The following is a 17,030-nucleotide window of genomic DNA, read 5'->3' on the forward strand; positions in this document are numbered from 1 at the left end:
TTAACCAAAAAGATATTAGAATATAGAAGACCTATTCTGTTGCTTTTTAAGCCCCAGGAATTATATTTAAGGAGCTTTATTTCTACAGCTCTTTCTCTTCTGATAGATAGACCACATAAAGTTGCAGACTCACAAATAGGTCACAGTCTTTTCTATACAGAATGAAACATTCCAAACAGAAATAGGATGAATTGAATGGGAGAGCCTTTGAAAATAAATGAGGCCAGTATCTGCAGCTCAGGCCATAACAGAATAGGACTGGACTGGACATCCTTAGAGGTGCAGTTAGAACTGATGCAGGAGACAGAAGAACATCTGGAATTTCCCCTCTGTGAGTGTGCACAAGCACAGTTTGCCAGCACGGCGTTTCTCCCATGATTAACCTATCCCTGAGGACATTTGGTGCCACTTCTGACCTTCCTCATCCTTCCTCTGCTTTACACATCCCCAGGCTGCCCCTGCACACAAACCCCTGTGTGGGCCAGTCTGTGAGACACCTTTGGGAGCCTTCCCCTTCTGAGGAGCAAAAGAAGGGCAGCAATGGGCAGCAAAGAGTAGTGAGAAAATACTTGGCTTGGAGACCAGCTTTTCCTGATGTTCCCTGAGCTCAGAAATTCCACTGGCAACTCAGTATCAAGAGTCACTTATATTTTCTTTATGATATTTATGGGTTAGTGATGCAATATCAATATATGCCCATGGTTTCTATTTACCCAACAATGTATTTTTAGCAGAAGTTCTTCCATGCTTTCACTTTTTTAACTTAAAAGAAAGCCTAGCTGATACCCTGCAGTGAAAAACAAACATGGCTCACAGCTCCTCTCCTCCCAAATGTTTATGTGGAAGAGTCCTGCAGTGCTGATTGCTGACAAATACCTCCAATAAAAATGAGCAATGAGTCATTTTGTACCAATTTACCAAACAAAGCAGTTAAGTGGCACCATTTGTTGTGTGGTGATCAATAAAGCAGTTAATGTTATAGCTATTGAGGAACTGGGAGTAAAACAGTTGTTTAATATCAATCCAGGCCATTGCAGAATCCTCTAATGCTTTTCCTAGACTGGCTGTGGGCCAGGCAGCAGTTACAACTTGAAGCTTAATCAATTGGTTTAAATAGGTTTAAATAATCTCATGGTATTTATGACATTCAGGGTCAGCAATAGGGGTGAACAGCAAGACAGGTATTCCTGCAAGTGACCCCACACACTGAGCAAAAGGAGCTCTCAGCAAAGATTGGTGCTGGCTCTGCTTTTGGTAAATAATGCCAGACCATACAGAAGCACTGGATTCTGCCTCATTATCTGCCTCAAGTCTCAGATGTGTAAACTGAGCACACTTTTCAAAAATGTATTTGACCTGCCTGGGAATTATTTCCTAAGTCAGAATATTTTTTTTTACAGTCTGTAAAGGCAAACTGAGAGTCTCAGTCAAAGAAGGGCAAATTTCAGGGCTGGGGCTGATTGCTCAAGGCCTTGTTTAAGTCTGCTTCCAAGTATTTCCAGGGCTGCAAACACCACACCTCTCTGGGAAACTTGCCCTGGTGTTTGACAAGTGAAGGAAACAGTTGTGCTTTAGAATGGATCTCAGCAAACATGCTCATCATGCCTTTTGGCAGAAAAATCTGTGTAAAAGTTCTGAAGGTAGAGAGAAACTCCAACTCCAAATGAATAAGCAGGGAGGATTGCTCCAAGAACAGGTCATGGAGATGGGCTGCAATCCTCACCCTTCCTGCAGCGTTACAGAACTCTGGACACTGGTGTGCTGAAACCTCTCACATGCCTCACCTAGCAGAAATGGAAATTTTGCTCCTCCTTTTTATAAATCTTGATCCAAAATGTGTTTGATGGTCTGTTCATAGTAAAAAAACATGAATACTTACATTTTGTTGACATGCTCTTGTATAATCTAAAGCATCTTGTTTTGTCTTATTCTTTGGAAGATCTCCCAAAGAAATTACTTGTTCTCTTGACAAAAGTTGTCTCTCAGTCTGAAATGAAAAACAGGCTAAATTATTCAGGTATTTGAACTTCTTTGCTTTCAAAAGTCAAAGCTTTGCATGACCAGCTTAAAACATTTTAGTTGTTGATGCCTTATCTGTCCAGACTTTGTTTCAAGTGGGCTGCTGGCCATAGTTCATAAGCATAGTAAAAACTTGAGTTTCAGGTTTGAAATTTTGTTATAATCTTCTTACAGAGAGCCTGATCTTTTTGCTGTCCTCATTACAGTTCATCTCTAATGGAATTTACAAAAAATATTTTTGACCTCTTAACCTTTTGTTCATTTTTTGTACAAAATATTTCCATTAGAGATGGTTATTTAAATTCAAGGGCAAATTAAATAAGATGTGAACCCAGTACTTTTTACTAATCATGGTTGGCCAGATTTTAGAAGGTCTAGGCTGTTCAATGTAAATCCTTATAAACATAAGTGCTTCTGTCAGAAAAGCCATTCTCCCTAATTAATGGATTCTTTTTTCTTTATTCACAGATAGAGAAGACCAGTCTATCCTGTGCACGTAAGCAAACTCATCTATTTTTGTACATCTCAATGTCACAATATCTTTATTCAAAATTGATTCAAATTCTGATGGAATGGACACATTCTCCTCACCTTCAGTAAGCTTGAACTCCAGTCCCAAACCTACTTCATTAGATAGATCTGTTCATAAGATAAAGAACAGGTATCAGTGTCACAGGAAATCTTTCATGCATAAAATTATTTCTTTAAATTGACTTTCTGAACTTGGAGATTTAACAGTTTACAGTGAACTACTAGGGAGTGTGGTTAGTGCTCCACAAAATCCCACTGGTTTTTCATTCCTGACTGTTTTGAAAAATCACTCAAAATGTTGAACTGGACAAGGATGTTCTGCTTGACCCTCAGTTTTAACTCTCTTTCCATCCTTCTGTTTATTTGCTTGAATGTCATCAAGAATGCTTTTGACAAAATTTTGTCTTTATTAAATTTGGCGTTTTCCTGATAAAAGATTAGATTTGATTCAATGTAAATGCTAATACATCGGCAGAGCCGGCATGTGTATTATTTATAGCAGGTTCATGCAATGATGCTGTAATGTGTCAGCTTTAGGTTATCTGAGAAAATGTGGCTACTGGCTGAATATATATTTACCCTCAAACAAGCACTGTAACTGATCACCAGCCATAACATTACTTTTGACGGCCACTGCTGACTGGTGATAAAAAATTATCACCAAATAAAAGTTGTACCCTGTGTCTGGTATCACAAGGGCTACCATAGCTCTAACCTCTGTTCCAACAAGACTTCAGTATTTGTAAGTATACCAATCAAAAATCTGCCCCCAAATGCATTAATACTCAAAGAAATATAAAATTCCTGCAATGATCAAGTAAAAATTGACCATCACATTCTTCCCAGGATGAAACATGTCATGGTTATTAAGACTAATTTACAATATGCATTTCCATCTTCTATTTTTATACTTTAGCTTATTTTTCCACTAGTAAATCTTCTTTTAACTTTGGAAAATTGGTACTTTCAAGAAAGGGACTTTCTTTTGCAAATCTATGTCTTTTTGTTAATGAAAATTCATTAAAGGATCCACTTCTTGCAGCTACCATTTATTGAAATTACCTGGCCATCTTGCTGGAAATCTAAAGTGTTTCACACTAGTAATACGTAAAATAGAGAAAATAAAATGTTTTTCCATCCAGTAATATTTAAAATAGAGAGAACAAAATGCCTTTCCCATTTTGAAAACAGCACAGCAAGTGGTTCCCCAAGATGGTTGGAGTAATTACTGTGTGTTGGATGTGCATCATAACCCATAGCTTAAAACTGTCCTAACATGTCTTCTAAAGCAAAAAGACTGGCCAAGCTAAAGCCAATGTACACAACTTTAACCACTACTGGTTTAACATTCTTGTTTGCCTTATTTGTGCAGAAAGAAGAAAGTTCACTTGGCTTGCAGCTTGGCAGCTGTCAAGTGGAAGCAATTTGCAGTATTTTATAGAATTGTTAGAAATTATAAGAAATTGTCTTCTGGCCTAAAATATGTAACAATAACTGAAGACTTTATAGCATTGATCTGCCAGGATTTTTTTCTTGAAATAGCTACAGGCTTGAACTTTCCAAGGCCTGGTACCTAAATTGTAAAAGAATAGCTGTAAGGATTCATATGGAACCCCTGAAATGCTCCTGGGACACAGGCAGGGGAGCAGATCTGAGAACTGAGCCTGATTCTGTGTTTCTGACTATAAATACACCCATTCTCAGGACTTTACCCTCATTAAACCTATCCTCATGTGGTTAAGTACTGTTTGCATTCTTTTATAGTCCCTACATTTGTGTGATTAACCATGGTATGTTTAAAATCTCCATCTGTCTTCAATGCTCATGGGTTCCAGTGTTTCCTCAGAATTCCCTGTCTTTCCAGATTTCATTATTTTCTCTGCATTTCATTAATAACCACTCATACTGCCTTTGGCCTCCTCTCCTCTGTGCACACACATCCTTTTGCTGTTAGCTCTTTCCCATGGGTAGCATCACCGAACATCCTCTGGTGTCATTCCCTGCCTGTTGCTCTCTGGCCCTTTACAGTCAGCCTCAAAATCCCACAAATCTTATCATGCACATTTACAGCACAAAAAACTTTATACCATGTGTTTACTAATATATCTGTGGTTGCATTATCGTACCATAACGCAACGTGGCATAACATACATAATACATACACAATACGTAATATTGCACTAGAGGTATGAATCTTACTCTTTTATGTGTCTGAAACTTAGGACAAGTAAGACTTTTCCACTGTTGTGTCTTGGTCTCTGCTGTTCTGAGCAGCCTTCACTGCTCTGCCTGGCTGTAGGGATTTCCTGAATTCCTGCCTGTGCTTAGGCCTCCCCACTGTGCTCTCTCTCCTGTTTCACCTCTGAGCTGGCCACAGAATAGTCTGTACTCACTCTTAGTCCATACTGACCAGAACACAGATGTTGCTGAAGGAAAAGTCCCAAGAAATCTGTCCAGGTACTCAGAGACCTGACCAAGCTCAGTGCATCAGCCATGACTTGACCTAGGCCATGGCCAGTGACCAGACTTGTGACTTTTCAAGCTTCTTCCATGATAGTAGAGGCACAAACCCTCAAACGAGACTTCTGGCCTCTTGTTTGATTTCTAAAGACACAAGTGGATTCTCCTGGAGTTTTCAAAATGTTTTTTACTAAAAATTAACCATGAGAGTTTCAACAATTTCCTCATAAACCTGTCTGATCTTGGAGTTATCATATTTGAGCCATTTTCTGGAAAGAGAAGGTAGAGTATTTTCTGGAAAGCAAATGTGGCTGAGAGGACTGTACACAACTTCCAGTTTTTTAAAAAAGCTACCTTAAATGAAAGAGAAAATCTGATGAAAGTTCTGTGTGTTTGGGGTATTATGAAGCCCATGGAAACAAGTACTTGTGAAACACCTGTACCTATAATCAAGTACTTTTTCATTACCTTTCTGGTTTTTAAAACATGCATGCAGTTTGAATAGTCTCTATAAAAACAGGAAAGGAGCAGGGTCATATTTCCACTTAATTTGATATGGGAAGAGACAAAACATTGAGTGGGGCAGTGCCCTGCCCTTTTCCCCTCCTTCCCCTCTCTCTCTCTGGACAAACCCTCCAGAGCCTCACCCAGCCATGGGACTCCAGCCCATTTCCTTCCCTGACGCGCAAAAATCGCCCAGAACATCTCCAAACTGCAAAGCCCCATTAGTCAAGAGACTCCTCCACGAGAGAGCTGAACTCCTCTTTCCCAGCTCAGTAAATCTCCAAGGCTGGAGCTGGCAGTGGCTGCTGCTTGGCCCCTGTCCCACACAGATATCTGTGGAGCTCCAGCCCCAGGCAGAGCTGCTGACCCCGCTCCGAGTCCTTGGGGAATTGTTTTGTAAGTAAACCCATAGGATCAGTGGGCTGGCTTCTGACACAAGTCTCCAGTGGAGTACAGCTGGTCTGGGACAAAGCTTTTCATGATGTTTGCACATCTCATACTGCAGGACAAAGGCTGCCAAGCCCTAATGTGATTTAGAGCACCTCGTTGAGTGCCCTGCGCACAGGGGCTTCCCACAGTGCCAGCACATTGGGATTAAGGGATGTGTGAACGGGCAATTCTTGTGGTTCATTGCTTACTGAACAAACGCTGAAAATAAATTCTGCTGTTGCTTTGCAGATGTTTCCAAGAGAGGAATTAAGCTAAGTCTCATATCATAATACTAACATGGAAAGCTTTCAAGTTTTCAACAACAACAACAAAAGAAAATACACTTTTAAAACTCATTTTTCTCAGTTGTTCTCAAATGTACAAGAGTCCTAGTTACATTGCAGGCTCAACCCCAACAGGGGGGCCAACCTGCTAGTGTCACCTTGTTCTTCTTTGGAAACCTATTCTAGCTGGGATAATTTTCATTTAGGCGAAGGTAATGGAGTCATGGAGGATTTTGTAGCTCAAGAGGTACAAAAACTCTGTTATAGCTGAGCACTGTATATGTGAGTTTATGTGCTTCAAATCCCGTGCTGAGGTCCTAAAACAATGACTGGCAAGCAACAAGGGAAGGATAAATTGAAGTTATACCCCACATTGTGAGAGTGGTATTTTTAAGAGAGCAAGCCTGTTAGTCTAGTGGAGCCCTTTAATCTGGGAAAGCCAAAGAGTTTCTTAGGAGGAAAACTTGCATAGGAAGCAGCTGAAGTACTACTGTTGGGCTGCTCAGAACTGTGCAACTTGCTTTTGATCTTCTTTTTTGCATTGGTCACCTGAGCTAGGTGCAAAGAACTGCAGGAAGAAAGACCCATCTTTAAAAATTCAGTCACAGAATTCAAGAGAGAAGGCAGATTTTAAAATAGGTGGGATGTCTCATACATCTCACAATGGAAGTTGTTTCTACCCCCTCAGAAATGATAGTACTTCAAGGCAGATGCAGAGGGAAAAAACTGTTCTGGATGACCAATTCTGTTACAACTCAATAGCTCTAGGAAGATATCCACCTGTGAACTAAGATATTCACATGCTCTCCTCCTCTGGGTCTCCCTGGGTAAACTTATAGCTATTTAGAGGCATTGCCCTGACCTAGCCATTCCTCCCCATTGGTACATTTACAAACATGGCATTTCATCACTGAGGGGAAACCAGACACCATATGGCTGTGATACATCCTTCAGAGTTTCAGGGCTACTAATGTTAAATGGATACTTGTTTGTCAGACCTGTCTGTTGTCATGGACGTTTATGACTGATCTGATATGTTGAAAATATCAGCTAGAGACATTACTCTTCATTACTTATTGACCTTGGAGACTTTCCTCCTAATTAACCTAAAGCAGTTCTGTGTGTTTTCTATTTCACGCTGAGGAACTTTTTTATTGTCTATTTCAAAAGAAAGTTAAAGCCTCAAAATCTGTCTGCAGAAAACAAGAAAGCTCTCAGCCTGTGCCGAAGCAAAGAGTTAAGGAGCATTACAGTTTGATGGGATAATTACAAGTAAAATGATGCCATATATGGTAATACTCACAGGGATTCAGGGAAAAGCCAAAAGATGGGCACTGTTGCCCTGGGAGAAAGGAAATGCAATGATGATGTGATGAACTACAAATAACCCTTAATAAAATGGAATAGTTCAAAGCCCAGGGTTTGTTTGAAGAAAGTTGTTTTGGTTGTTTTTTTTTCCAAAGAAACAAAGATGTAAGGTAGATTTATTTGAAAAGTTTGTATGCATAGGTCTTCAAATTGGTGTGCTTGGTTTGGAATTGTTCCCAGGACACTTAATTTTTATCAATAAAACATAGAAATGTTTTAGCACTGAAGCCCAGACAGAGATGAATCCAATCTCTAAACTGTGCAAATTAACTCAGGTCTTGTGAAAAGGAATCTATTAATCTCGCTTATTTGTGGTTGAAATGCTAAAAGCCAGAAGAAACAGTTCTTATCATGTTGTACCTCAGGCAGGAATTGGTTCTGGTCTTCTAAGGTTTATATCAATGTCATTCTGTATTGAAAGTTCTGTCCAACACTTCTCCATATTTTTATGTCCATTTATCACTGGTCCTTTAGTAGGGAAAATTAATTCCTGTATTTCCTAATTAGGAAAAGAAGCAGAACTGCAGTGGATTCAGCTAAACAGTTTCAGACTAAAAAAAGCTGATAAATATCTCTGGGATTTTTGAATGTATTCTTCTTTTATTATTCTAAAATACATTTTATTATAGATCCAAAGAAAAATAGGTCCAACTTAGATGGTTGCCCTCCTCACAGCACCAGCTCAGTTGAAAGATCTCGTTTGTTAGATCCACACCCACTTTGACTGCTAAGCAGGACAGTATAATAATATTTTTGTGCATGTAATCATCAGAACCAGAGGTATCTGAAAGGCATAAAATGATGTAATGTAACAATTAGAAAGGAAAATTGTATGGAAATTTCTACTGAGAAAAGACTCTGTCAACCTGTAGTTTGAAAACCACTCTTTTACTTTAAGAGAGGGTTAAAAGTTGTTAATAAACTTAACCTGGAAGTCTTCCAAGACAGAAAAAGTTACCTCTGCCTTCCTGCTTCCCAAGGGACACTGCATGGGCGGAGCTGGGGTGCCAGTTCTGCTGCTCAAACAAATCCCCACCATTTTCCTCTTTACCCAGGGAGCAGGGACACCTCAGGCATTTCCATTCCTGGTCCCACTGAATTCAAGGAGCATCTCAATACAAAATTCAGATGAGGCAGGATCAAGTCAGAGACTTTAATGCCAGAGTTTCAGAAGAGAAAACCATTGTATTACTGCTGATGTTTTCTTTTACTGCTGTATCACATCATAGTTAATGTCGTATTTTTTGATCTTAAAATATAAACAGACTCCCTGCCAACTCCTCTTCTCATAAGTGTTCAGATGCTGCCAAACCAAGATGAACTGCTCTTCAAAAATGCATCATGTTTTAGAATTCCCTTAAATGGCCCAATGTGCACTCAAAATACTATGAGGACAGAGATATAACTCTGATAATGCATTCTTTGCAGGCTGAAGTCAGGTGCATTTGGAAGGTGCTGCTCTGGGGTAAATCAGAACTGAGCTGGGCAGTTTCCAGCCCTGTTTTATACACTATGTACATGGCAGAAGGACTCCACTGGTTACCTACCTTCTTTTGTGTTATTTTCTCTCCCCTCAGAGGTGAATCTGGTGCTGGCAAGACAGAGAACACCAAGAAGGTCATTCAGTACCTGGCTGTTGTCGCCTCATCACACAAGGGCAAGAAGGACACCAGTGTCACTGTAAGTGAGCTCCTCCATCCCCAGCTCTCCCCAGCCTCTGGGGCTGTGCTGAGGTCACTCTGCAGCTCAGGGACTGAGGCTTGTCAAGCACTGGCATATTAAGAGTACACAATTACGTCACAGCCCTATGTTTATGGAAGAAAAAAATTGTTTGACACCATCTTAGGCATCAAATCAGAATGTACTGAGGGAGAACAGAAATATTCATAGTTTTCCATAGGCATAGTACCTATTTATATCCCAGTATGAAGGCCTTGAAGTCTGCAAGGGCTCAAGTCCTTGTTTTACCCTTGACCTCTGCCAACTGAGAAGTTTGGGAAAGCCTGTAACAAACACATTGTCCAACTGCATCACAAAAATGGATGCCAGCATTTAAACTTCCAAAGTTTTAATTGGATTTGTTAGTAAGTTTTCTTACCGACTAGCAAAGAGTCCCAGTATAAAACTTGTCTCTTTTTTTTACTGCTCTGTCAGAGGTAACAATTCTGAAAGGCACAATTGTTTCTAAGTGCTTTGTTCCTTCAAAATGTGAATAGTCTTGCCTGAGAGACTAAAGTTCATTTTCTTACTTTGAACCATATACCTGCTCAGTTCCTGGAGATCATTACCATGGCTGAGGCTCTCAGCTGTCTTTACTCTTCTCAGTGATACAACTCCAGGTCCTACATCATTTCCAGCCTTTCAATTGTAACTCAAAACTTCTGCAAAAAAAAAATGAAGCAATTCAGTTTCATCACAAAACAGGCTTAATTCAGGACAACATTTCATTGTGTCACAAATACAAGATTGGGTACAAGATAAGTAATTAGTAGGGAAGTGGGAAATAATGTAAAATTCTCACGGCTGCCCCTGCCCATGTGTCAGCAGAGCACGAGGTGTTCAGCCCTCCCTCTTCCACCACAGATAATTGGGTTTTTATGTACAGTGGATTCTAACTGGGAGTAGGGGAGGGAGTAGATGTCCTTTTGAGTAGTATTTTCTAGAAATCTGTGATTTAATTTAGTGGAAACAGTACAAGACTAATGTTTAATATTTAAAGTTTATGCAAAAAAAAAAAAAAAAAAAAATTCTTCCTATTGAGTCCCTGCTCAGTAGCTGAGGAAAATGAACTTGGGGTGCCAAGGCCATCCCTAACTGCAGACTGCTCTGGGGAATTATGTAAGCCTCAGGACCAAATTTGCTCTGAGACAGACCTGAAGGCAAATACCTATCAGAGAGGAGCTGAGAAAAAGTCTAATTTGTTCTATATCATGCTGACAAATAGTAATTCAGTGACTGGGACTACTTACACTGCAATTTCAGTCATTAAAATATAATGAATAACAAAATGCACCAGAGAAGAACTAGAGATATGTCATAAAAATATTTGCCCTTGTCTGGTCCTGAGAGACTCACCTGGGACTGGGTCCAAATCCCATCTCTTTACTTCAGGATTTTTATTTTCTTCAGTTAATATGCTCTAAGTATGTTAATGGTATTTATACCCTTGGTATGTCTGCAATAGATTGTTCATATCTGTATTCCTGGTTTATTTGCATGGAAACTGTACTGGTTATTTTAATACAAGAAAAACAATAAAAATATCTGTCTAATGGAAATTATACTGACACTTGTTTTATACCATGTTATTCAACACAGCAAGGTCCATCTTTTGCCTACGTGAGTAACTTAGACTGTTTGGTGTGTGTTTAAGGCACTGAGTGTAGATCTGCATGCTATTGTTGCACCCCAAAAATTTAAGAGAGATTTTGTTGAAATATGTTGTATGATATGATAAAAAGCAACAATAGCACCAAATGCTCTCACGAATCAACCCTAACTGTGTCAGGCCCCATGGTAAAGAATGAGGTCTGACACAGGCAGGGTCATCTTTCAAATATCACTCTCTTCTATATCTCTGTGTGTGTTCAAATTGCCATAGTTTGAATTCAATTTCCCACAATCCTGGAAGAGCCACTCAGCCTGAAATTTAACAGTGTGGTTTCTCAATGAAATACCCAAACGCTTTCTGTGCTTCAGGTTGAAGTTTTTAGGACTGTTGTGAAATAATTGCTAAACCTCACAGTGTTTGATTTGTTTGGCTGCATGCTTTCCATGTGTTATTGCTTGGAATTTTCCATTTCCATGTAACTGTTGAGAATTGTTCACCACCACAAGAGTTAGCATGTTCTCATCTTGCAGCTGTGGCGTGTACCAGAGCGATTCCCACTGCAGCACCTGTCTGCAGGTGTGTTACAGGCCCTCCTCTCCATGTGCCATACACATAGCAATGCTTTGGGAATACAGCAGGTTTGCTGGCACATTCTTGGTGTTCCTGTGCCAGGCAAATGAGATTTATTTTCTTTCATGCAGTCTTTTTTGCCGCGTTCTGACTGCTGCCTCTCAGACTTCAGCTGTGACAGTGTTGCCCCTTAGTTAATTTGGTACTTCCTTTGACAATCTCTCTGAAAATAAAAATTATTTCATGGTTGGCATGGGCAGCTCTGTAGAGTCTGGTGGACTTACAGCTGCACAAAGTGCTGGAGCCAAAGTTTTATCCCCAGCTCTATGGCATAGTTCAGTTCTCAGCAGAAGCAGGTGGTGTCTGTCTCATTTTAACAGACAAGGTTCTATTGTAGATGCCATAGATTCAAATGAAATACTGCCTTAATTTCTATTTTAAATTATTTAAATAATATCTTATTATCTATCAAGGACTTTTTCCTTTTCAGGGTGAGTTATTTGAAATAATTCATATTACTACAGAGTAATACTCAAAGAATAGTGTGGCAAAGTAAATGTGAATGTAAGTGATCTCATAGGACAGAGCTGAATGAAAAGTTTTGACAAGCTGTACACATATGCAAAGTATTTTTTCAACTTCATTGGTTTGCTTAGAAATAGGATTAGGTAAATATATAGGATTAAATGCATGCTTGTTTCATTGCATGATTTGTTTCCTTAGCAATTACTAACCACAATTAACAATATAATATGAAGATTGTGTGTTTGCATGAGAATTCATTATCCTAATTTGAAATAAATCAATGCAAACCCATATTTAACCTACATAGCCTTGCATGGATCATTATTAATAGACCTGATAAAATCTGCTTTGTAGCTCTGTGCTGCATTACATTAAAATTATTTTCAGCAAGTTATTCTAATTACATTGTCATTTGCTAGCAAAGGGTCTCAATAAACTAACTTGGAAAAGACATGCTAGAGGTTCCTTTGAGAATATCCCTCTAAAAAATTACATTAAACTGGAAAAAATAATTGACATTGAATGACCCTTTTTTAAGGAAGGCCAGTCGTGATGCTAAACCAATTAATAGAGTTTGATCTGTCATAGGCAACAAAGCTGGAAAAGGGTCATGTATACAGGGAAGCAGTTAATTACACAAATAGATAAATACAAAGTTTAATAGATAATGAAAACAAATCCACATTAAATGCAGTATTCAACAACAAAAAAAATAAAATTAGAGACTTAAATTAGATCTCACCTTTCTCTGCCGTATGCGAGTGTTAGTTTCAACTAAGTAATTACAAATTTTAGTGTTAACTGCTTCTGAATGAATTTTAGGGTGAGCTGGAAAAACAGCTTCTCCAGGCTAACCCTATTCTGGAAGCTTTTGGAAATGCCAAAACTGTGAAGAATGACAACTCCTCCAGATTTGTAAGTAGGAGAAATGCTGTGGTCTGTGGGTCAACTTTAGCAGAGAGAGTTTCCCAGATCCAACCCTGTTCCCTCACTGACCTTGTGGAAATCAAAGGGGAACAAAGATGTTGTCCTACCCCTGCTTCCAAAGCCTAGTCCAGTAGGGAGAACCCCTTTCCCTCTAAGTGCCTGAAGAGAATGTGGGGGGAATCTGTACAGAGGGAATATCAGAGAAGGTCACTTCCTTTCAGGCTGTTCCACAGGTCACACCAGCAGGAGGGAGTCAAGCATGATATTCCAGGGAGGGTGATGTACACATCCTATGGAACAGGCGAAATACTGGCTAATACTGGAAAACCTGGCACTTCCTGAGAGAACAGCCCAATTAAATATTCTTTTCATTCACAGGGCAAATTCATCCGCATCAACTTCGACGTGACGGGCTACATTGTGGGAGCAAACATAGAGACTTGTATCCTTTGCAGTGACTGCCCCAGGCTGCGAGGAAGGCACATAAACAAGCTCACTGCATGTCTAAGAAAGGCAAACACTGCTGAGGCTGCTGTAAACAAAGAGGGAAGGAAGTGGCCCCGTTTGTGCTGATATCAGCTTCTGTCCTGCTCTCAGTTTTGTTTCCAGGGCTGTTTTCTCAGGGAAAGGCAGCTATTCCCCAAATACAGCTTCAGGAACTGGACAGCCCATACCTAAGGCAGTGACAAGGGACATTTTTGTGCCCAGAGGACTTGTCCTGCCAGGATGCTAAATACTAACTGCTGTGTCAAATGACACACCCAGAGAGCAGTGAGCTGTGTATCAATAATAACCTCAATGTATTTTTTCAGGGAAAGTGGACTGAGAAATTCAGCTCAGTCTGACCTCACTTGTCAGGCATGTTGCCTGTTCACTTGGTATGTTTATGAGCTAGTATATTTTAATGAACATATGAATATGCAGGTGGTTTCCTCAGTGTTGCCCTGCTTATCTTTGCATATAGAAAGAACTTCTTGCTCCAATAAATGAGAAAAAATGATGCAGCTATAAAGAAGTACCTTATCCCTTAAGTGTAGCATCAAGCAACAAAGAGTTTATCATTCTGTTCTTATTTTGACAACTGATCTTCAGAGAAAATCATTAACATTTTAACATTTTTGGTCTTAACTGAAGTTTTATCTACAGCACTTTAGCTTTTAAAGAGTGAATCCCTGACTGGTATAGAAATACTTACATTATTGATAACTTCATTTTTATTAGCTTATAGTCACAAAAATGGTCCATAAATATAACTTGATTTTATTACTTTTATACCTACAAAACTCACCTCAAGAACTCTTTTTTTCAAGCAGCCCCCACCATATGTTGGAAGAATTATACTGGTGCTTCACTTTCAAAGTGGTGTGAGTTATATTGTGACTATTAGTTTTAGATCTTGGATTTTAGAATAATTTAGGTCTGTTTTGCATACTGCCATGATTAGCAGCATTTACCCTGCACCAGCAAGTAGGAGATTGATCTGCTTATTGTGGTAAGCATTATACCAATACCAGAGCTCCTGCCACAGAATTAGACACATACTCATGTTAGACAAGTACATGGCAAATATTTCAGCAATGCTATTGATGGTTCTGAGGTTGATGGCACAATTAAGAAAGGACTGAATCACGTTATTGATTTTTTTTTTAACACACTTTACAAACAGATTTGCTTGAAAAATCCCGTGCAATTCGTCAGGCTAAAGATGAAAGAACATTTCACATCTTTTACTATTTGATTGCTGGAGCTTCTGAACAGATGAGAAGTAAGTTCCTTATTAATGATTCTCTTATCTCATTGAATAGTCTGAGCAATGGCTTGCCTAAGTATTTATATTAATTTCTGTAATTACATGTCATTCAATCCTTACTATAAATAAATGCAATATAAATAGCTATGTATTTTAGCTAGAGAAAATTTTCTCAAGTGAATTATAAGAAAGCCTCAATTCATGTCCACCTGTTTGAGGCAGGTTGTTTGTAGTTTACAAGATATTTTAATTTACAGGAGATGTAGACCCATTCAGATCCCATCCTGAATAATATCAAGAAGATAAATTGGGAAGAGTTATTAATTCCTTTAGAAAAAAAAGAGATTGGGGGTTCCAACAAGAATATCAGCTCATAGTTTTAATATAAATTAAGAGAATGTTTTTGCCACAGCATGTTATTACATTGTGAAAGGCACAGCTTCAGATGTATTGGAACATGGTTCAAATATTACATATTTCCCTAAATCACTCTTTGCTAAAGAATGTACAAAGCAATGGGTTACTCTGTATTTCCCCTGGCTTTTATGTTCCTTACCTAAGAATCTGTTGTTGGCCATAGAATAGGGTTGAACAGTCTGTTAGTTTGGCCCACTTTGGTTGTTACCTTTTTCCATTTTTATTATTATAGGATATGAATCCCCACAGGGAGAGGCACAATTCTGAGTAGGTTACATATGGCACTCAATAAAAGCATTTTGGGAAGAATGGCTCAGATTTGAGTCCATAAGAAACAAAATTGCCCCAAAGTGCAGAGATGTTCTCCAGTCACTAATGAAAACTAGGAAATTAATGCCATCAAAACAGTTGTTAAATAGTTATTTTGAAAATATATATTTTGACAAAACCCTAAACTCCTCATACAAGCAGATTTTTCCTTTGGTGATAATTTTGGGATTTTTTCTGTTGTTCCTTAGGAGAATTCATGAACCAAGAGCATTAAGTAAATGCTCTTAAATAAAGCTTTTCTTCTTCTTTTTAGATGATTTGTTGCTGGAAAACTTCAACAATTACACCTTTCTATCCAGTGGCTACGTGCCTATTCCTTCTCAACAAGATGATGAAATGTTCCAGGAGACCTTGGAAGCCATGAAAATTATGGGCTTTACTGATGAGGAGCAGACAGGTGAGAATTGTTGTCAACACTGTATTCAACATTTACATCTGCAAGTGACACCACATAGAGATGCAAACGCAGAGGTTAATTCTGCCCAGAATAATCACTTCGCAAAGCTAATTTGTGTTTCTGAAAGGGAATGTTTCCCATTGGGAACCCCTACATAGCCAAAAAGAGATTACTGAGACTAAGCCAGCTCAACAGTAATGACCATTTAAAGCCATTTTTCAGAACTTTCCAACTAGCATGAAAAAGTTGCAAAATAATCTGATTTGTTTTTGAACGAAACAGAACAGGCTCAAATAGCTCATATGTACTCACTGATTCAGAAAAAAGAGAAATAAAACAAAGAGGATGAAACAAGAGCTAAAGAGTCCTGAAACCGTGAAGACATTCCACAGAGACATCCACCTGCACAGCTTTTGCCTCTCAGTGCTGCTGGGAGCGTGCAGGGCTCTCAGATGCACATTGCCATGTCCCAAGTGACACCTGGTGGCAAAAGCAGCGTCCTCCCATTGCTGAGCACATCCCTCACCTGCATCAGTGACCCAGGGGTGCTGAGCAGAACCCCAGCCCTGCTGAGCCTGGATGATGGTGCTGGTGCACCCTGCTCTGCTCTCCTGCCAGTACTGCCATGGACAGCAGCATTCTCCACTGCAGCAACAGGAGTCATTACTTTGCTGTCTGAGCCCCTCTGATTTCGTGCTCTAAAAAAGAAGCCCATTAGGACAATATTCTTCTCCTGTATAAATTAGATAAATTTACAGATAAACAAATAGAACTCCCCAAATTGATACAACCTCATCTGGAACATATCAGTAGATTTTACTACCTGAGATTAGGTGGTATCATATTTATGTATGTTTTAGTTATCAAACATTAATAAATACATTTTCTGGATTTTGACATTAATCCTTTTAAAGATATGTATACATTTGATTTTAGTTGCACAACTAAATATCCCCATGTCCCTGAATAACTGGACATTCAGAAGTGCCACACATTTTTGAAGCTGCTGGTAATTCAGATTTATTTTTTATTTTAAAGATTCTTGAGTGACTGAGCAGGGAGGATGCTGCAGGCACTGTGAGTGGGAGACAAATTCCTGGAATGTGGGGATCTGCCTGGGGAGCCAGCATAACTTACTTGAGGTGCTGGTGTTCCCAGAGTGGCCCATTTGCTCCTCTGCAAAGATTG

At 39.2% G+C, this 17,030-nt stretch overlaps 1 protein-coding gene across 1 annotated transcript in view; it reads left to right on the top strand.

Moving 5' to 3' along the window:
- The window catches only part of MYH11 (myosin heavy chain 11), a 49,267-nt gene that overhangs the window by 15,317 nt on the left and 16,920 nt on the right, over positions 1-17,030 (top strand). Inside the window, exons 4-9 of the mRNA XM_058035177.1 lie at positions 2,488-2,515; positions 9,173-9,275; positions 12,844-12,936; positions 13,327-13,390; positions 14,615-14,713; positions 15,699-15,842. Of these exons, the coding sequence (XP_057891160.1) occupies positions 2,488-2,515; positions 9,173-9,275; positions 12,844-12,936; positions 13,327-13,390; positions 14,615-14,713; positions 15,699-15,842 (531 nt within the window). The remainder of the gene's footprint in view (positions 1-2,487; positions 2,516-9,172; positions 9,276-12,843; positions 12,937-13,326; positions 13,391-14,614; positions 14,714-15,698; positions 15,843-17,030) is intronic.

This window comes from Melospiza georgiana, chromosome 16, assembly GCF_028018845.1.
Source record: "Melospiza georgiana isolate bMelGeo1 chromosome 16, bMelGeo1.pri, whole genome shotgun sequence".
In the NCBI taxonomy this organism is placed as follows: Eukaryota; Metazoa; Chordata; class Aves; order Passeriformes; family Passerellidae; genus Melospiza; species Melospiza georgiana.